This window comes from Scatophagus argus, chromosome 19, assembly GCF_020382885.2.
Source record: "Scatophagus argus isolate fScaArg1 chromosome 19, fScaArg1.pri, whole genome shotgun sequence".
Lineage (NCBI taxonomy): Eukaryota > Metazoa > Chordata > Actinopteri > Scatophagidae > Scatophagus > Scatophagus argus.
The window spans coordinates 5,745,624-5,767,285 of NC_058511.1; the positions used below are offsets into that span (position 1 = coordinate 5,745,624).

The 21,662-nt window shown below is 39.5% G+C and overlaps 1 protein-coding gene across 2 annotated transcripts in view; it reads right to left on the minus strand.

The window, feature by feature from the left end:
• The window catches only part of rngtt (RNA guanylyltransferase and 5'-phosphatase), a 74,858-nt gene that overhangs the window by 42,142 nt on the left and 11,054 nt on the right, over nucleotides 1-21,662 (minus strand). For both annotated transcript variants that reach the window (XM_046372415.1, XM_046372414.1), the window contains exons 9-11: nucleotides 14,018-14,153; nucleotides 11,124-11,195; nucleotides 2,169-2,333 (exon numbers count right to left, since the gene is read on the minus strand). In XM_046372415.1, the coding sequence (XP_046228371.1) occupies nucleotides 2,169-2,333; nucleotides 11,124-11,195; nucleotides 14,018-14,153 (373 nt within the window). The remainder of the gene's footprint in view (nucleotides 1-2,168; nucleotides 2,334-11,123; nucleotides 11,196-14,017; nucleotides 14,154-21,662) is intronic.

The following is a 21,662-nucleotide window of genomic DNA, read 5'->3' on the forward strand; positions in this document are numbered from 1 at the left end:
ATTTCTATAATACAAAAAGGGGTCTTTGTGAGATAATTGGACAAGTGAAGGAAAAAAAGAGAATAAATGGTTCCAATTGGTGGGAAATGGCGGCATGAATGTGTAAGTGTCTGAGATGAAATACAGCAGCCTAGCAACAGACAAAAGACATCATACAACTCCTGGGACTGAAATATCCCTGAAAGGAATTTCTGGTCAATATGCCACGAAGTGGAGGGCTGTGCAGCTATGAATTAATGAGCCAGATTCCAGTTTCCCTCTTTTAATGTTCCATACAAACAGAGATATGACTGTATGGGGAGCAGATGGCCACTGCACAACACAATAGAGCAGTCAGAAACCAGACAGAATTACAGTGACTTCATTTCTACAGAATCTTTATCAACATGCCCCCCCCACAAAGGGTGGGTGGGTGATCCTTCATAAAGGAGGAGTATACAGCTAAGGGTTAGCCCAGAGGTAACCCAACTATTCATATTTAGAATTTTTAAAAAAGCAAAAACAGCAAGATGTCAGTGTTGGCAGAAGAAAACATGTCACCACAACACCAGAAATGTCTAAAACCTGCGCCCCTCCGCATACTTTGATCATATGTCAATGTGCAGAGCCAAGATTTCCGACTGATCTTGGCCCGAGCAAAACATCAAATTAATCGTGCTCTGACCTCCCACAGACATGATATTAGGGCACAAGTGCAGGCCTTTGAGGAAAGCTGAACAGCTATTCAGAGGATAAAAGCTCTGCTGTCCCCAGTGTGTGAACAATGTAGTAATATATCCTGAGACATGTTCATTTATCAAAAATATGATCATCAGAACAAAAACAAGAAAAGAAAAGAGACTTAACATCATGCAGTTACTCTAAGTATTTTAGGGAAAAATTACAGCAAGGACACGTACTAAGAAACAGGCAGCAAAATCAATAAAAATCATATCATTTCCCATACTTGCCAGCTCACATAATAATGGCTTACATCAATGGTGCAGTGTAATGCTATATTCTGTGGCCATCTTTCTGCATGAACCTACTTATACCTCATTGTGTATTCAAACAGGCAGAGACAAAGATGTAGGAAGAGGAAATCACTGTCAGTTGAAGCTTAATACACATGGAGGCGCCAGCAGCAGAGACCACTAGGCAAGGCTCAAGGCAATCAATTTAATCAATTAATTAATGATACCTACTGCAGCAAAGTGCATTAAGATTCTGGAGTTTTAACAGATTTTATGATAAGTTTCTGGGCTACCAGAGGTATTACCCACAAAGCAGTTCTATGGCTCAGGACTGGCATTTGGACCCTGGTGGCTCCTGACTGAAAACAGTCTGTTCCTCAAGAGGTTCACAGGTTTATGTAAAAGTTCCACATAAAAACCAGAATCAGTGACAAGGATAAACCTCGGTAGAGTCCAACAAGAACACACCTGATTTTGTTTTTGGCTGAGAGTTTAGACACAGGTCTCACACCAGGTATACAACAGAAAGAACTTGTTTTACATCCCTTATAAGGCTGGGGGGACGTGGTCATATGCCTTCACTAAGTTCACCATGGAGAATCTTTGCAAGAGTGAAGGCCTCGCCCACTCCTCCACAACAATACGGGTTCCTCATTCCCTCCCACTAAATCTCAAGTTTAACAAACGCAGCTTCAAGGATCACAGCATAAGTTGATACCTTGAGTTCTTAAGGGACTGTTTTCCACAGGCAGCAGGAAAAGGTGGGGCCAGCTTGTCCAGACATCTGCCTTTTCCTGCTACTTCAGTAGCACATGCTAATGTCTACACATGCTATCTCTAGGCTGAGCCCGATCAGTCCCAACGGGTACAGGCCCAGTCACCAGGCACTTGCCTGCCAATTCTCTCCCAGAGGTCTGACTCTTGGAGGGGACTTCCTTTCCGTTTTGGGAGAGATTGTGCCTTTCATCAGATGGTGGTACATGATGTCTTTCAATTGCTCTTGTTCTGGACTCCCACCCTACAGAAATCTGCCTTGAAAGACCCCATGACAAAAATGTTGCCCTGGACAAAACAACATGTAAGAATTTTGGGTCATCTCGATTTGCATATCTTTGTTTGCAAAACAATGAAAGGCTTTTGACTGAGTCTCGCCTGTGAAACAAATGAAGAGGAAAATGGCTTGGCATGTGAAGAGGATGCCACAGTTCACTTTACCTTGCGCGATGCATGGATGTCAAAGAAGGGCTTATTCCGGACACTGAAGGGCTCCTTGGTTTTGTCAATCTGCCCAGTCTTCATCTTCTCCATCCGGGGAGAAATTATCTCCTTTTCTATGCATAACAGTCGGACACTGAAATCACACTGGCCAACAGGCTGTCCCTGAAAAACACACAAAAAAAACAAACAAACTCAGCCATCTCTCAATGAAACCTGGAACTTAATTCATTTAGACACACAAATATGAAAATTATGTGCAGACCTTTATTTATTTTTACAACAAACAATGAACCTGACATGCAGGAGATTAAATGATTAATCAAAATGATGTATGATCACATGATGTACAGAAAAGTAAAACTGGCAAATCTTCTGATAATTAATAAAATAACTGAAGTATTTCTTCTTTATGTAAATTAAAACATGTAGTTCCAACTTCTAAAATTGAAACACTGGGCTTTGGGAAATTTTGGGCCATTTATTATTTTGTGATATTTTATGGACAAAACAATACATGACGATCAGATAATACATTTGTGAATCAGTAATAAAAATAAGCATAGTCCTAACTAGCACTACACATAACATAGCTTCTTCTCATCATTTTAACTGCCACAGACAGTTTTTCTAAGCAGATAAGCACATCAACCAGAGCCATGACAGCCCCTTAAACAGACAAGGCCACTATAGCAGAACAAAGATCCCACCAAACCCATCTGGTGACTGTGACTGTGACTGTGTCAGGGGAAAAATATATATATATATAAATATACATATAAATATATATATGTATAATACCTGAGTTCCTGCACCTGATTATTAATAATGAAGCTTGGGTGGAAAATTAAAACAGCCAGGTAACAAATTTAACAAGACTGGCTTCATCACCACTTTGAAGTGTTACATGGAGGTGGAGGATGTGATGGAGGAGCTATGATGATGCTAAATGACACCACCACATATCTCTGTTGCCCAATTGACAAAAGTGATTAAAAATAATGACTCACTTTTACGGGCACAAAAAAAGAAAAAGAAAAATGATAAGTGTGATTTGAAAAGCTGCCAGATGGGCATGGAGTAAATGCATGACAACAATTTGACATTTAATATTTTTCACAAGTTATCAACGAGCAAAAAAAAAGGGATCTCAAAAGCTTTGCAAACAAGCTGCCATTTCTTTTTTATTGCCAAGACACAGAAAAAAATGAGACAAAAACATTATCTACGTCACTAGGTGATGAAGAGCAGAAAAAAATTGTCACCCATACATCTCATATAACTGGTCACATATCCAGTCCACTCCCAAACTAGATCTATTCTAGCAGTTGAAAGGATCACAGCCCATAAACAACTTTAAACTATGGACCAATTTTCCATTCTTACACAGTTTGTCAAGAATGCTTCCGTGGGATACGGCAGGGCTTCCTTTGGAGGCCCTCAGGGATAAATCTTAGGACCCGTAATTTTTCTTTTATATGTAAATGAGCTTGACTTGACAACAATTTTATCACATCAGAAGAAATTCCTCCATGTGTTAACACTGTTACATAAGTTATCTCTACACGTTATACTTGGCAATCAATAGATCGACTTGTTGTTGGCAGGTCTACTGTAAACCTTTCTTCAAAGCTGTGTGTCTAATGCTGGCAGGTGCACCAGGCAAACCTTTGGCAGACCTTTAGCTTCTCTTGCAAATCCCATCATTCTTCACTCTATACTTAACGATTTTACATTGTGTGCCATTTTTACCCTTTAAAAACGTGTTAAAATGAAATAAAAATAAAAGAACATACATAAATATAAAGTGAAACGTTTACACCTTTATTGTTTCTACACAAGTGGGTTATGGATCAATATTCCTTGATCTATACTGAGGGGCAGTGAGCAGGACGGTGTGACTTGAGGGCATTTGTATTCTGCTCTGTTACTGCCTGTAAAGGCCACTTCTCCTCTCAAGAGCTTTCTATGGAATTATTGGGTCATAGACGGAAGACAAAGATTTTTCTCAAAGTGGATGAGGAGGTGGGTGGACAACAGTTAAGATTAGATGCAATTACTAGACCATACTGTGTCATGAGTCATACGGATATTGGGTACAACTGAAAAGAAGGGCATACTTTTATATGTGCCATCTTATGTAAGCAAGTACAATGCCAAGCCTTAAGAACAACAAATTGCATCTTCAATCCGGTACTTCTGATTTATATATAGCTGTGCCTGCGGTGTGTAGTGACACAAGAAGGAAAAAAAAAACCCATTAGTGTTGCTAATACGGTGTGAAGGATGAGAATTTTGTTTTTCATAAGAAGACTTTACTCAATTTTAAATTACACTGATTATGTCTATGAAATATATACGCAATCTGAAAATGTAGCCCTCAGTAGCACCAGAATGGCATAAAACTCAATATCGCGAAACAAGATTCTCTTGAGTCATGACTCTTCAAATGAAACACAGTATAAAACACCATTTGACAATTAATTCCAACTATTATCCTAGTTACAGAATGAAGGGGTGCCGTAGGGGCAAAGCCATGGTTGGTCAAAGTGCATTTGTCCTGTATCTTTAATAATCTGACCGCAGTAAACATTCAGAACTAAAGCGATTAGCTGATCAATATCAAATGAACCGCCCATGCAATTTACAATCTATGAACCAATTAGGTCATTTTCAAAACAAAAATTTACCCAATATTCTGTGGTCACAGATTCTAAAATATGAGGTTTTCTTGTCTTTTTGCTGGTTTTGTGTAATCCATGTGGTTTTCAATTAAATATCTTTGACGCTTGGAATGTTGCTTTGACAAAATTACTATTATTACCCTTAAATCGGCTGTGATGATGTGATGATGGCCATTTTTCACTATTTTCTGTCACTTTCTCAACTAAACAATTCATTTAAATCTCAAGAAAACAATGAGCAGGTTAACTGAAAAGTTAGAAAAAAAAGTTAGAGTTACTGACAGTGGTGGCCAAAATGGACAAAAGGTAAACAAGATATCGGACTTGCATCTGCCCAATATGACTCCACTGAGAGGCCTGTGTTTCCCCGTGTCTGCTGGATGTGGAGGTGTAAATGCAAACACATTTGCCATAACAACTTGATAATTGAGAAGCATGCCTTGACTGTGTCCCTGTGACTTTGTTTTAGTTTCAATCTATACAGCCTTTACAATTCTGTCAGGCCAATTTGGCAACTACAAATAAGGTCAAACGCATATTAAAGTTTGAGAAATTCTTTTGGGCATTACTTTGAGGACTTGTTTTTCTTTAAGGGTGACTGCAAAAACCACACTACAGTCTTCTGGAGCAACAGCTGGTATCATGTCCCACACATTTTGCACCATCTGTCAGCTGTGTCATCAGGACAGAACAAGATGTAAGTGAGGATGATTCAAGGCATGTGCTGTCCACGCCTGTTCGACAGGAAAACACAGCAGATGAGAGTCGTGTTAATTCAATATTACAGGGAATAAAGATCAATTATCTGAGTGAAAACACCCTGTCATTTCTGTTCTGTGGTTCTTGGGGGTAACGTGTCTCAACAGCTTGCTGTCCGTTTGAATACCATAAACTTCGAACTTAAGGTTGCCATTTATTTGTTTGTGCTGGTCCACCTGCACTTCCTGTCATCAGTGTGGGTTTTGGAAAAGGTCAGCGCACCAAGAGAGTGCAACACACGTTTTTTTGACAAGCAACAGCAATGGATCAGGCTTGATATAACTGACAACACTCAGAAACGCCTTGATTGGCTCAGATACTGCCAGCGCAGATCACCTCAGGATCATTCTGCTTCTACCAAATGTCATTTTTTGTTTTTACATTCAAAGCTTATTTGAGGTTTTCGAATAAGCTCTTAATGTCTGTCATCGTAATTTACCATGTCATCACCCTAAAACTACAACAAAAACAATATCCTCAAGCAAAATCCTAAATTTGAATAAAGAGATTCATGGGATTAAATGAAGCACTAAAGAGAATGCAGGTGCACAATATGATCGTTTTCTGTGATGACTTTAGTAGTAAGAGTAGCGTAGCTCCTTTACGATAGGGCAGAGCATGATGTGTGTGCGTGGGCAGTGTGTCTGACTGAGCAAGAGAGAGCAAATGGCGGGAAAGTGGCGGTGAGTGCTGCAAATGAGAAGAAGACTAAGAAGCAAGTTGGCAGTTTAGCAGTAAATGTACAGTGCATCAGTAAACACACACTGCAGCTTCTCAAGTCAAGGCCAAAGTGAAATTCCCATTTGTTGTTTCCCAACTGTAGGAAAGGTGAAGGAAAGGTGAAGGAAAGGTGGGTTAGCCCTCAAGCAAGAATCGACTTTAGCCAGGAGGAAAACAAACATCTCCTCTGCTCACAGATTACGGTCTGTAAACTGAGCAGGGAAGGTTGACAGCTGAAAAATTTTGTGTATTAAAATGAAACTTATAGTATTGTTGAACTGTTTGCTCAGGACTCTGCAGAATGTGAGTTTAAAATTCAAATGTCAACATTTTGAATGAAGCTTCCCTACAGCTTAGCTTATATAGATTCCAAATACAAAAATGTACCAATTATTTTAAGTCGATATTGACAAAAACTTAACAGTTCTAGCAACTCAGACATATTCTTTTCATTTTAGCTTTCCATGATAGTATGTTAAATACGCTTGAGTTTTGGACTGGACTTGGACTTTCCACATAAGCAATTTCACTATTTCAACTTGGGTATTTTTCACTATTTTCTAAGATGTTTAAGCCAAACAATTAATCAATAAATTGAATGATCATGAACTCAGACAGTTTAGGAGAGCAACACATCCTTAAAAGCAGTGAATCAAATCATCAGCTCCTTGTGGAGAACAGCATGTGGTTACTAACACATGTATTACATTGCCTCTCATCCAAAACGTATGAGTGTATACCGTACACAGTATTCTCGAAATATTACCAGTATAAACATCATATTAGGGAAACATGAATGTATACCTGAATTCATTATAAATGGACAGACTCCAAAGCTGTAACGAGTCAAATAAAGTACAATTCAGTGCATTTCACAACCACCTTTATGGGTAAACTGAACTGAGTGCTTAAAGAAACTATAAATAAACAATCAAATGTCAATTAAATATTACCAGGAGGCTGTAGAATCGAAAATAAAACCTACTTCAGTGTGAGATGGAAAGTTCTGAAAGATAAACTCAAGAAAACAGCAAAAACATAAGGATCTTACATAAAACTGACAGTGCTGGGAACACACACTAAGAGCTGTGTGGCCGTCTCGGATAATTTGGAACAGAAGACATTATCAGGTGACAAAATCAGCACTGGGACCAGTCAACAGAAGCTTAATGTGCTCCTTTGGGATATTTCTAATAAAAGCAGAGGCTTTGAGTCTGTATTGGCCTAAGTTTATAACCACACGGAATCCTTTTATCTGCATGGAGCCGCAATGCTTAGACAGTACTGTGAGGATATACTGAAGCAGATTTATTCCCAGAATACTTTGTTCCCATTATCACTATCACTTGTTATTGCTAACATTACATTACTGTTGATAAGCAACATATCAGTTCAACTATGAATTCCTCTCTGTTTCCTGTGGTGTCTTGTGGAGCAGTCTGAACACAGCAGTTGCCAGAGCACACACTGCATACATTTAGTGCTTTTCCAATTACAGAACGCAGGTTTTTGATAAAATAATCAAGTTTTAGATCCAAATCCCAACTAATAAGAATAGATTTCAATCAGACTTTAACCACAGGGTAGCCTTTATCTTTTAACACCACAATATTCCTAACATTATGAGCCAGGGCCTTAATTCTCTGGTCTCTGACTTTGGAAGACACTTAATTTGTGTCTACAAATATAGACTGGTATGTTGAAGGCCACCATCTGTGACAATAATCTATTATACTGTAACAGCCCCTGAAACCCACTGTTCCAGCTTCTTTATGAGTCACTTTAATGTGCTCAAGGGGGGGAAAAAAAAAAGCATTTTTCCTGAACCTATGATGTTTTAGCAGGGTTTAATGCAGGATAATTAAAGAACTAACCCTTCCAACAACAGGAAAATAGATTCAATTTTTATTTCACACACTGAATATATATCATTCATATCATATCATATATCATATCATATATCATTTTCTTATAATTAATACAATAAATCAAGATACAAATGGAACATTATTTGGGTTAACTGTGCTAAATAAAAGACACAAGTAGCCATCGGTAAGGGTTCCCAATGATAAGTACATCAGTATTCTAAAGACAATCCAGCACACAACATTGTCCTGTGCTGACTTTTCAGGTTATCTGGTTATGAAGTAGAGAGCATTTCTTATAGTATATAGTATAATTCTTATAGTTTCTTTAAGCACTCAGTTCAATTTACCCATAAAGGTGGTTGTGAAATGCACTGAATTGTAATTTATTTGACTTGTTAAGCCTTGGAGTCTGTCCATTTATAATGACCCCCATAATAACCATCCTATTTCTTTCATCAGTGCCCACATGTTCAACCACATGCTCAACATGGAAATGAAGGTGGGAACTAAAGCCATAATCACAGGCAAAATGCAGATTAAAGGCCCAGCAGAGTCACTTGTATTCATTGTGATTTATGAGAAAATAAAGCAACAAAGGTTAACCTTAAAGTCACTGTTAGCCACTAGTGGTTATTACTACCTCGAGACCACTAAAATCTCTTCTACAATATTATATATACACACATATATATCAAACTTACGCACTGTACAGCAGATGTTCATGTACTACAGGAGCATTGCAAGGGTACTCTATACGACAGCAGACTGCTGATGAGCTGTGACTGCAGAGCAGCGTCAAAGTGCAGAGCGATGTTGCCACTGGTTTGAAAGGAGCGATTCAGCCCAGAGGCTATTCTTGAGGTGGAAAACCCTGCAGAGCTACAGACTGTACCTGCAGAGAGTCTTTTCAAGCAGAAGTAAATGGAGCTGATGTCAGTGAAGCACTCATACCTCGACAGATAAGGTTTCTGCGGCGAGTGTTAAAAGCACTCCTTTCTCCTCAGCTGTTAATCTGATTGAGCCAATTATCTTGTCTAATTCTGCCCCTGAAGTGGGACTAGTTTTTGGCAAGATGACAGATAACGAGGTCAATCAAAGTGTCAGGACAGAGACGTGCACACCTCCACAGTTTTTTCTCATGATAATAGCTTTCTAGAGCAACTTGAAAATTAACGACATATATGTAAATGTTGTTGTGCTTTCATCACGTCTTGTCAGTTCCCCCACAGTGGAGGAGCTGACAGAGACTGACAAGCGGAAGCAACTTTCCTGGAAGACAAAAATGGCTTTTATACTTTGCAGCGATGGCAGAAATAAAACATTTATTCCATGACTTGGGGTGGTAGATCGGGTCAATCAGTTACACGCTTGGAGAAGCACTGTACAAATCAGCAATTTCAATATGATAACACTCTACAGGATGACTAAGAATATCAACCGCTCTGACATGACAGCACAGTATATTCTGACGTAACTCATTTAGCTCCATAAAAATCCAGATAACTAAGTACACGCTGACCCTTCACTACCAGCTAAATTATCCATCATGGCAAGAGGACACATTTCTCATTACACTCTAATAAAAAGAATCCCAGTACTGTGCTTCACCCGACTGTCCAAACAAGTAAGGTGTCACGTTAGGCCATGGGCATAGCAGGTGGTATGTTCTCCCTCCTGCTGCATTTCTATCCTCAGTCTCAGGATGGAGCCTCAGTGCCAAGGTGCAGCCCACCACAGATAATGGACAAGTCTAATAATGGCCAGCTAGGATCGATACAACAGCGCTTTACTGATGGCTCGAGGGGAGTCATGTGGAGCTGCTAACCTCTGCACCAGCTTACAAAGACGTTCCCCCTCACAACTGGTGCCTTTATTGAGCCGCTTGCTTGTGCTGATCCCCTGATCGATGGAGAAAAGGAGGCTACAGACAAACATAATGGCCATAAGTAACCCCGCCCCTTCATCTCGAGGTATTCATCAAATTTTTATAAGGAAGACGGCAGAGGCTCGCTAAGGGCAAACTGCAGGCTCATTTGTCTCTGCGCCTGCCTGCTTGCCATTAGCGGCTGAAGGGATGAATTAATTTACAGTTTGGAAAAGTGTTACCAATTAACAGCCTTGTAATGTTGTCCTCAGGCTGTTCAAGAAAAATGGCCAAGTCAAAATAATTTAACAGGAGAAACATGCTCCTTCGCATACATAAAAGCTTATTTTGCACCAGGATTGTTAGGGCTGCCCAACTATAATGTCAGTATCATCAGTTTCACGACATGACTCGTGACTCCAACAATGTTACAGGTTTGGGGGAATATTTGACAGTTGTTTCTTTTTTTTGGTTTATTTTGCTCTGCTTTTCAGTGGAGGTCATTCCAGAGGATAAAAGCACAAACACTTATCAATATTCAGTATGGCTCAGATGCAGTTCAGCCCCAGTGCTGTAGTTAAGGTGAGGCTTTAGTATAACCTGGTTGCGTGACAGGCAGCAGGGTCAAGCAGAGTCACATCCTTTTCTCCAGCATGCAGACTGACAAGCACTGCCATCCCTGTCCAAATACTGCAGAGGCTGGATGAAGGCTGCTCTGCTGCCCGCTACAGTCCAGCCATGGAGGAACCCAGCTGAGAATCTGATTTTTCAGGTTTCCCTTATAAGTAAATCCCCTTCCATGTCAAGGCTTTTTCCTAAAATACATCCTCCATCTTCCTCTGATTACATAAAGTACAAGCTGCTGATAGACTTTAAGCATAAAAATTACAACTTCCTCTGCTGAAGCAGAGATCCTCGTTAACAGCAGCTGACAGAGCAGAGTGTGGCATGCCTCCAGTGTGCTGTTTGTTTATTCTGCCTGACATCTTGATCTGGCAGATTTTCAGGAGTGATAGGTCAAAGGAAATACAACACATTCTCAAATGAGCAGGCTACTCACATTGAATTTGATGATGTCGTATATCAAATAGCGGGGGACTGGCTGACCATTCACCTTGTCAATGATCATCTCCTGCAGAGATAAGAGACAGATCAAGTTAGGGAGTGGCAAGAGACATTTTTGACATAAAGACATATGATTGTGTGAATCAGATTTACACAAGACATACAAGGAAAAGTCCTTAATCTGGACAGTCTTAACATCCCAGCATGTAGAAAATGGGTTCTCTTTGAAAGTAGTTATGCAGGAGGGACACCAACAGTGGGACACTGGGGGGGCGAGTGCTCTCAAGGGGATTGATGTTCAAAGAGAGAGATGCCCGCAGCAATGGGAAGGACAGCAAGGAATTGGGGACGTGGGTGTGTGGGGTGTGCATGGTGGGGACTGGATGAGTAGGACATGAAGCAGAAATAGCATGTGCATACATTATGCAAGACTCTCAAGTTGAGTCAGGTGCAGTGGTGGTGCGGGGGACCCAACAGAGACTTGATTAGTTTTCAAAGAACTGTTACACAACCATGCGACGTAGTGACAGTAGAGATCGTGTGTCACAGCTGAAAATAGTGTAAATCAAAGTTGGGACAGCAACTCTGAAGTTTCACCGAGTATAAATTTGAGAGGGAAGTGCAACATTTAGAGAACTATATTTATGCAACTTCATCTCATAAAATATTTAGAGCACTAACTGTGCTCTACTGCAGTAACTGACAGGTAAAAGGGTGGCAAGTAAGACATCTAATGATAACATTTTTTGGGATTTAAATACGTATACAGCCATGATGCATCAGTTTAATGAACAAACATGAGTCCTGGTTGAAAGACACGAATATACAAAAATGAATGATTTATTCACATTAATGTTATGTAAGATTAACAGATTGGCAGGTCAGGCCAGATGAGTGTATTATAGCAGTATAGTTGTCTATATTCCTGGAACAACTGATTAATGCAGCATTTTTACTTCACTTCCTTCACATGTGGCCTCAGACAGGATTTTCTCTCTCCTGGGCCTGTGTGGACATTATAGTTAAGCCACTGCTGTTCCATCTGTGCTGAATGTTGGTAAGCTCCATCTCTCTTGAGCTTTCACTGGGATCTTACATTTTTCAGTACACATGCACACTATATACACACTATATTATTTGAATTATGCAAGTGAAAACACTGCACACATGCTTATGTGGAAATGTTTATAGCATTTAATTCAAAATATACTTAGACATAAACAAAGTTTTGCATTGGAGTTTGTGTTATTCTAAATTTTTACTTAAAATGTATTCAGTTCCAGTTTTCTGTTTCCTTAGACATTTATCCTTTAAATCAATACTGACAATGAAAAATCATAACTTGTCACAATCCTAAAGAGCTATCAATGAAAAAGAGCAATCAAAAAGTCACTTGTGACTTATCAAACTTCCCTCAGTACAGTAGGAGATTATTTTGGTCCCAACATCTAGAAGTAATCTGAAGAACTGCAGGTGAAGGTGGTTCCACGCTGACTTCACCAGTAGGGGCGGGTGCCATTTTGTGTTGTGTTACAAATAACCCCCATCAGTTAAAAAAATAAATAAATACTTAAAATGTTTATCTTTCCAGGTTGATGTTATTTTATTTCATATCTGACAGGACAAAAGACCAAACATGAGGACAAAGGAGGAGAGTGTAAGGGAGGCAGACACAGCACCTCAGGAGGGGTTGGAGAGAAGAAATGATGTCACTCCAGAAAGCCGCCATCATTATGCATCTGGTGCACTGAACCATTGCACAGACAGACAGCAGCGGATGAATGCATTCATGTGACCAAAGGAAACTTTCAGGAATTCAATCTACACTGCGCATTCATCCAATATTAAAATTTAAGTTGATGTAAAGCTCATTAAAAAATGCACTTGAAATTGGCTTGTGAAGACAAATACCAGTGCCTCTGGGCTAAAGATGAAACATATCAGACAACACAGCCGGTCTTCTACAGGGCTCTCTGCAAACAGCCAAATACAGCCTCTCTGAACTGAGAGCCAGAAGGATCAACAGATGAATAAACGCGTCAAAACAAACCTTGTAGCAATTTACATGCACATCTGAACTGCTGCTTCAAAGACACACTAATGCGCAGCAATTAGATGCCCTGTCTGGCCGAGGAAAGTAAGTTCACCCCATCAATCAGCACCAGTTACGGAAACAGGAAGCTCAAACCTATTTTACATAAAATGGCTAAAATCTTTAATCTAAAGATTAAAAAAAATAAAATGAAATAATGAAAAGCAACTTATCTGTCATCTCATCTAGTGGAATACCAAACACTGTCAGACAATCATAATTGAATCTCAGCTGACAACACGAACATGCAGTAATTTCCTTGTCTTTGTTTTCAGTTTGGGAGTCTGGTAATGACTTGTACATGTGCACCTGCTGCTGGGCAGAGCTGGCACCTGTGTGACCTAAACAACACAAACATGCCAATAAAAGTCTGAGCCTGGTATTACGGGGTGAAGACAAGTCACCGACCCCCGCCGCCGCTGTGGGGAGCACACTGCTGCGCGTTACTACACAACCCAGTTTGGAACAGAGAGGGGCAACAGTGACAGAAAAAAGTGTAAAACATTTCATTAGCCATTTCTTCAGGACACGGATGATCATTTTCCTGTCAGAGATCTGTGACAGGCTCTACCAACAGACTGAAACATGCTGTTCTTTCAGCTAAGGTTTGGCAACTGGTGTCAATTATCTGCAAGACTGCGCAGCAGGGGCAGGATGGGAATGTTAGAAGGCTGGAAACGGAGGAGGAGATGCAATTCCAGTCAAGAGAGAAACAGGTCGGCTTATGGGATTTGCAGGAAGCAAATGCACAATACATTAGTCCAAAATAACAACAATTAAGAAAAACAATAACTCACCCCATCAAGCAGAGTGTTTGATAAGTGGACGCGTGGATCCTTCCGGAAAGGAAACTCCAAGTTTGCAATGTGAAAGACCATGTTGTCTCTGTCGATCATAAATACTTCATTTTTACCGTTGATCAGCATCATGTACCTGCGAGAGGAGAGGACGAGACATCATGTAGTTGGGATTACAACGCACATAGTAGTATTTGTGTCCGTCATCGTGGACCGCCATCAGCTAGCATTACCGTTAACGAGCTAATCCATGTTAATCGACAACTGACCACCGTTAACACGGGTTTGGCGGAGATGTGTTATGAGTTTTTATTTGAAAAATAGCAATTAGTGAAAATGACAATTCTTTTTCACTATGAGAACATAAAGTTGTATCCCCTACATTATCAATTACTTCTCTAGCCAGATCATGTTAACAGAGTTGGAAATGTTTTCCAATTCACACTGAAGCCCCTGAAATCAAATCTTCTCTATGATTGCAAAAGAGAGCTTGCCCTCAGGAGTCCTTCCTGTTTTGAATAAAGGTGACTAATTCTATCACATCAAATATTCATGACTAAATAAGCAACAATCAAAATAAGAAAATCATCTTAAAGTTTTATTTACTAAGAAACTGCCATCAAAAACTAATATGTATGGATCTGATGTAAATTTTAATTCCCAATTTGTGCATGGAGGTACGTGACAGAGAGAGAGAGAGAGAGAAACAAAAAGACTGCAATCAAATCACAATCTGTCAGCAGTAAATAAAAGTGAAAGAATAAAGAAGCGCAAAAGGTTTATTAACTAGATGTACTGTTTTCCCAAGCTAACAAGGCTACTGAAAAGTAGCCTACAGACATGTTTGGCAGTCATGTTTGCTGAAATTGAATCTGAATGGTTTCATACATGATATAAAAGCATAAAATGAGGGGAGAAAAGCATTTTGTGCAATTGATTCTCATGAGGAGTTTCAGCCACAGTGTGCTGGATTATTCTATTTGGATTACCATCAACTAATATGACCCTTGTGTGACTTAATACATTACTGCTCTGCTTCAATTTCATTCCTCCTGACAAACACCACTGCCCGTAATTTTCTTTAATTAGTTCATTTAGAGGACCTAATATGGTAATCACAGTTTAAGTCTGAATTGCTGTGAGCAAAGGGAAACAACACTTGAGATTTGGGTTCCTCTCAGCACTGTGTATATCTCTAATGTGCAAATTGGGCTGTATTCAACTCAAATAAAACAAAAGGTGAAGGCGTAAAAGCTTTTATCATGTCTCAGAAAAGACGAAATCAGCAAACAGATACCTGCTAATTACAACATATCATCAAAGCAGCAATTTTTCCTTTTATCTGTGCTTTATGGGAACTATCGTTGCAAAACAAAAAGCCTTTCTAAACAGTGTGACTGCTTGACAAGAAACACACATCAGAACTACTAACTTCTACTAGAAATTGTCTTTTCTACTGCATTTGTCCCTGATTGCTTTGTACAAACACACAAGGCCTTCACTTGCAGGAGATTAGGCTATCTTCAAATTGCACACATCACTGGTGGTTCGGTGATTTGTTTGCATGGGCACAAAGCTAAACTAATCCGTGGTCAGTATTTACAGGTGAGATTAAGACCAACATAAAAAAACTAGAAATTGCTTTTAGACTCCCACACATTCAACTTGTGCAGGAACAGAACAATACAACGCCGTAATGAAAGGAATCTGTAGCAATCATTAGCAACCCTGAAATCCTTAAACTAATGTAATAAACTGAAGTAGTTCTACATTACTACCATTATCAATATTTAAATGCTAACGCTATGTTAAGATGCTCATTCCTGCTGGTGTTATTGGATTAGACTGCATTACACTGGAGGGGTTCTACTATTTTTTTCTCCATATTAATCTGTATATTTTCCTGTTTTGGCTTCAGTTAACAGTAAAATTATGTCAAACCAATTGAGAAGCTCCAAAGACAGGATACTGCTGGAAAATTACTTCTTCATTCACGAGTGCACACCACTTGGAGATTCAAAAAACTTGAGAGCAGTTGACTGTCAGAATAGGCCAGTTTACCAGCATGGGTCACGATATGAGCATTTGGCTGTTATTAATTTGACTCCAGTCCAATATTATGCTCACAGGAAGGCCAGGTTCCTGGAGCATGAAGTACAGGCTTTAAGACCCTTACACTTTCAGACTATTATCATCTTACACCACCATCTCCACTCTCAGAAATACTACACCAGAGGGGGAGCATTGTCAAATAACAAAATAGGCATAATCTACTCTGGAGGGATAAATTGCTAAAGTAATCTGTTAACAGTTCTTGTTCCACATGAGCTGATCTGTAATAATATAAACACTGCATCTGGCCAGTAGCCATCCAAATCATTTGAAGCCAAAATACAATTTCAAGCAGACACCCCCCCTCTGCATGAGCTGCTGTATTTAAAAAGATTGGCTTAATATGTGGCTTATGATGCAATATTTCAGTCTGACTGGAGCCAGATTAAAATAAATTATAATGACTTATTTGCTTGTTTATTAGTTCTTACATTTAGAAAACTCGTCCGTATACCAAAATAAAGTCCAAATGATTACTAAATAAACAAAAGAAACCTCCATATAATCAATTTACTTGTAATAAATAGCAATAATATGCAAAATATGCAGGCTCAACAGTGTTGAATAAAAGCCAGAAAGGCACGAGTGCAAGCAAAGCGTTCACACCAAATGTTGATTGTTTGATCAACGTCGTCAGTTGATCACTGAGCTGGCAGACGTCACAGGCTAATTCAAACAGCCAAAATCATTGATCCTCCCTTCTGTTGATTCCCAAAGAACAGAGAAGAGAAAAGATGGGCCACACCCAAAAACACAGGCTCACTGTTGCCTTTGTGTTATCCTCCAGAACAGTCTTCAACTGTAACAATAGTGAGTGTGAGCTGTTGAAGGATCTTTGTCTAACCACTTTAATGTTGTAATTTACTGGGATTCAAGCCTTTTTCTGTAACTCTAAAAAAAAAAATCATACGACTTTTCGAGAAAGATTATTACAATAAAAATGTATTTGGATATAATGACTGTCAGCATGTGCTTCTGTAATATTAGCCTACCCTCTCAGAAATGTAGGCCAATTAATACAGCAGCAGCATTTGTTCACTCACATCAATTTAAACAGCAATATGGGCGTGACACACTTGGTAAAACATGATGGGAAAATGTGAATGCATCCTTTAAACATGACTATAGGCTTCAAGCTTGTAAGGGGCAACACAGAGCAACAACAGACAACAATTTGGCAGATAATTTTTTACCACGTATGAATTGATTATTTGCTTAAAGAGAAGGAAAACCAGGAAAACTGCCCATTGAAATTTCTAAGAGCCCAAGGTGACTGCTTGAAATATCTGAAAACTAGTCCAAAATTCCAACACATTCACTTTCCAATAACATAAAATACAGAAAAGCCACATACAAGAAAAAGGAAGCAGAGAATATTTGCAAATTTTCCTGTTCAACCATTATTTTTCTTTTTTTAATCAACTCAGTAAGCTCTGTAAAGTCTGTTGAGGCATGCTGTTGTGAGGAAGAGCTCAACAATGACTTCATGCCTTTACAGTAAAAAAAAAACCATCTCATTCATAAATGTGCATTTTCAGCAATCTGGAGGCTTCATTACACACCTATTATGAATCCAATTACACTTTGCAAGCTACCTGCTGCTCTTAAACACAAAATACCAAGTGGGGAATAAAGCAGGATGAGCTAATGTTTTAATGAGCAACTGCTACGTCTCAAAAGGTTAAGCATCGAAATCAACGCCACTGAAATCAGAGGCTAACTAGATCTTGTAACTTCAACACGTTAGGAACTTACTCCATGGAAACAGGTAGAAAAAGTTTTGATAACACAGTCTGAAGGGAAGAGGAAAGTCTGATGACGGAGAAGGACTCAAGATCAATGACTTCCCCACTGACCATGTTATGCATTTCTTATACCTGCTGTGACTCTCCACCATCATCACAAAGGGATTAGATGTATTAAATATGCTATCAATACCAGCTGGTTCGCAGTTGGAAACTTGACAAGCTGCCAAGAAAGAGTGTGTGTGCATAACGATACAGCAGCTGACAAAAGTCAGCTCTGAAAGCTTCTAAGGCCTCCTATTGCCTTAGAAGAAGGTCATATTGAAAGGTAAATTTGAAAGCATTGAGCTGTAACAAGTTTTCATCACCGATTAATCTGGTAGAACTCATCTCAATTCATAGATTAACTCTTTGGTCTATAATGTCAGGAAATAGCTACAAAATACAATAAATGGAATAGTTTTCATTCCCCTTGTTATTTTCAAGTTTCTGTCCACGCCATATAAACAAACATGAGATGAAGAGTGTTTTCTTCAAAGGTCCAATCTTTTTCACTGAGAGAGTATGGTATAAAGTTTTTTTACTGAGTTCAGAAGGAATCACTATTTTCAGTGGCCAACTTGAGAGGACTACTTTTCTAAAATTTCACCAAATAAAAAACCAAGTAATTGTGGTTGAAATTGGGTGGGGAGAAAAAAAAAACAAAACAAAAAACATCAGCTTCACAAAAATGTGCAGTCTTTGATAAATGCTCTGCTTTTATGTACCTCCAGGAATAAAAGCGTAGGCAGAAAACACTCCTTCATAGTTAGCTGGAGATCATTTCAATAAGAGCTTTTGTTTTGGGGGGTGGGGGGCATGGGGGAATCGGACACAAGACATACTCATATGGTTCTCAAGCAGACTGGCCAAGGAATGTGGGGAAACATAACCACTCAAAACACTCTTCAGAGCAGCAAATCATTAGCCTTAAGATATAAATCATAATCATTAAAAAGTCTTGAGGAACAACAAATAAATGAGAAGGAAAGAATGATGAGTGTGCCAGATGTAACTGCACTTCCATTTGAGGGGTGGGTGGAAGTGGACACAATGAAAGCATTAAAAGACACACAGGAAATGCTTGGATGGCTCAGTTTAGGCAAATGATGATTCCCACAGTTGGAGGATCCTCTTGTGCAAAGGGATGATACCTCTTCTCACAAAAAAGGGACCAATGTCTGAGAAGATCAAACAGACAGGCAAAGTGTAGCAACAGAGAGGATCTGTCAACCATTGAGGACACAACAGGTCTGTACTGAGCAGAAGTGGTTCCCCTGCTGTTTAATTGGCCAGTTAGTCACGGCTAACGCTGTCAAGTATGTTCAGAAGTAAGCGGAGGGAGACCATTAGTGCTGTGTAACTCCCAGCAGCCCTTTCTTCATCACTTTCACCACCTTCATCTCCCCATCTCTTCTCTGAAGTTATGGTAACAGCAGACACTGTGTTGTCTTTTTATGACCAGTCAGACAATATTCAGTCTAATGTGCTCCTTTATTCATACAAGCGTTTGACCCTCCCTGTCTGCTCTTTCCTTTCCGTTCCTATCTTCTGATGGACGCTGCAAGCCTCAGATTTTAGCCTTACCTCCGAGCCCCATCCCCCGAGCACTTTGTCCCTTAATGAGGCACAGGCTGCCATTGAGCGGGCTTTGCCAGTCTCGTCCCGCAGCATGACCGAGAGCAGCTGAGCTACAGGGGAGGTCCTAGATCAGATACAGCAGCTTTGCACATCATTAGTGGTGCATCAACAGGTAGGACTTGAGGCCAGAAAGACAATGTTGATGAACAGAGTTAAGAGTCAAAACAAAAAGATCCGCCTTCCAATGTTGTGGAATATATACTGCACAAGACACAAGCTATATTTCACTGTTTGGTATGGTGCTGTTCACTCTGGCATTTTCCGATTAAGCTATATGCAGAGAAAATGTCTTGTTGGAAAGTCAAGCAATGCCTTTAATCAAGAGCTCTTTGCCCAGGTTTTATAACAAAGAGACTAGCGACCAATACAAAGGTAAAGGATGCAGAGAAGTACAACCTGTCGCCTAAACAGCAACCGAATATGCATAACCAAGAGAAAAATGTAAATACATTGAAAAATAAATCAGCCGCAAAACAGAAAACAGCTATGTTAAAGCATATTTAACTAAAAAGATCTAGTCTGGCACTTCAAAGAAAACACTGGATTATTGATCCCTCATTTTAAATGAGTGTCTGAAGTAGTAGCTGGGGATTGAAATGAAGTTCGAGTAGAAAATTAAGAAAGCCGAAGTCTTTCTCAAGTCCAGTTTCTCTAATCAAGTCCAAGTTGAGCAGCGTTGTTTGTTCAAAGTCCCAAGGACATAATTGGCCTCTCTCCCTCCTCCTCTCCCTCTCTGGGGCACAAACCAATCTAGCCTTGACAGAAGGCTCTACAACAAGATGATTAAAACCCCAGCTCGGCCTATGTTTGTTTCCCCTCTTGGCAAATCCACTGATTTTGCTGTCCTTTCCAAAGCCCATTAGAAGCCACCTTCTTGGCAGACATCTCACTGTATGAGAGGTCTTTGCATCAGGGACAGCTGGATAATATTTTTAGGTAAGAAGACTTGGGTGAGTACTTCGTCACCATATTCCTTGTTTTAGTGCCACTGAGCAAGGCAGTTTAACTGTCAGGTATGCTGACGCATTGCCCGGTGGCCTTAAGCAGAGGCTGCTGTTGTGAAGTGGAACCATTCATGTGGGACTGAGAAGAAAATGAACATATTCCCTCACTTAACATTTTCCTACAGAACAAACTTTTGTATGCAATAAAAAGGGAAAATACTAATTCTGAAAGAAGAAATGACTTTCATTAGGATAGGAAACTTGCTTATCTTCACCCATGTAACAAAGGAAAGCTGAAGGGATTTAAAATATGTAATTCTTGAATGAGAACCTCCGGCAATCGGCAGAGAGAGAAATCTTTCCAGACCACCTTGAAGAGACAAATTTCCATTTCAGGTCTCAAAAATGCCAATGGCCAGATAGTATGGCACTAAATAAGAAATTCTCTGCACAGTCTATGCACTGCATGGCTAGAATGACAAATTGAGCTCACACGGGACCGCTGTAATCAGTAAATCTCAAAGAAGATGTACAAACCCTCTGAATTCATTAATCACATTGGACTGACTGCAAGTCCTACAGTTCATCCATATCACAGCTAATTTATCAGAATTCATACTTTGTCATTATCAGAGAGATTTTAGGATCAATACAGCCCAAGAAATGGTTAAAATAGCACCAATCTACATTGACAGGAATTGTTTATGTATTCACTGACCCCAGAAGAGCTCGCTTGCTGTTCATCAATCTGAGATACTATCTAGACTGAATGAAGACCCACACGTGGAATTTTAATAATGGGAAAAAAAAAGAAAAGAAAATAAATTTGATGGATTACTTCTTTTGTTTGCACAAATTCAATTTCACATCCGAACTTGTATGAAAGATGTGGCTATTTTACTGGATAAATTAAAATGGCACAGTGGTTCAGGAGAGGCAGGCTTTAAAAAAAAAAAAAAAAGCAGTGATCCATTTCTCAATTCAATGGAATGAAATAATATTAGACCAACAAAAGGCAAGAACATACTGTCCCTCGCAGACCGAATAAAGACTCTTCACTTTCAACATGTGCCTTTTGATGTAAGCTTTCCCGAAATAAGAGCACAACCTCATAACTAGCAACATCGAGGCTACAACTGTGTGAATATTAGCCTAAAAAAAACA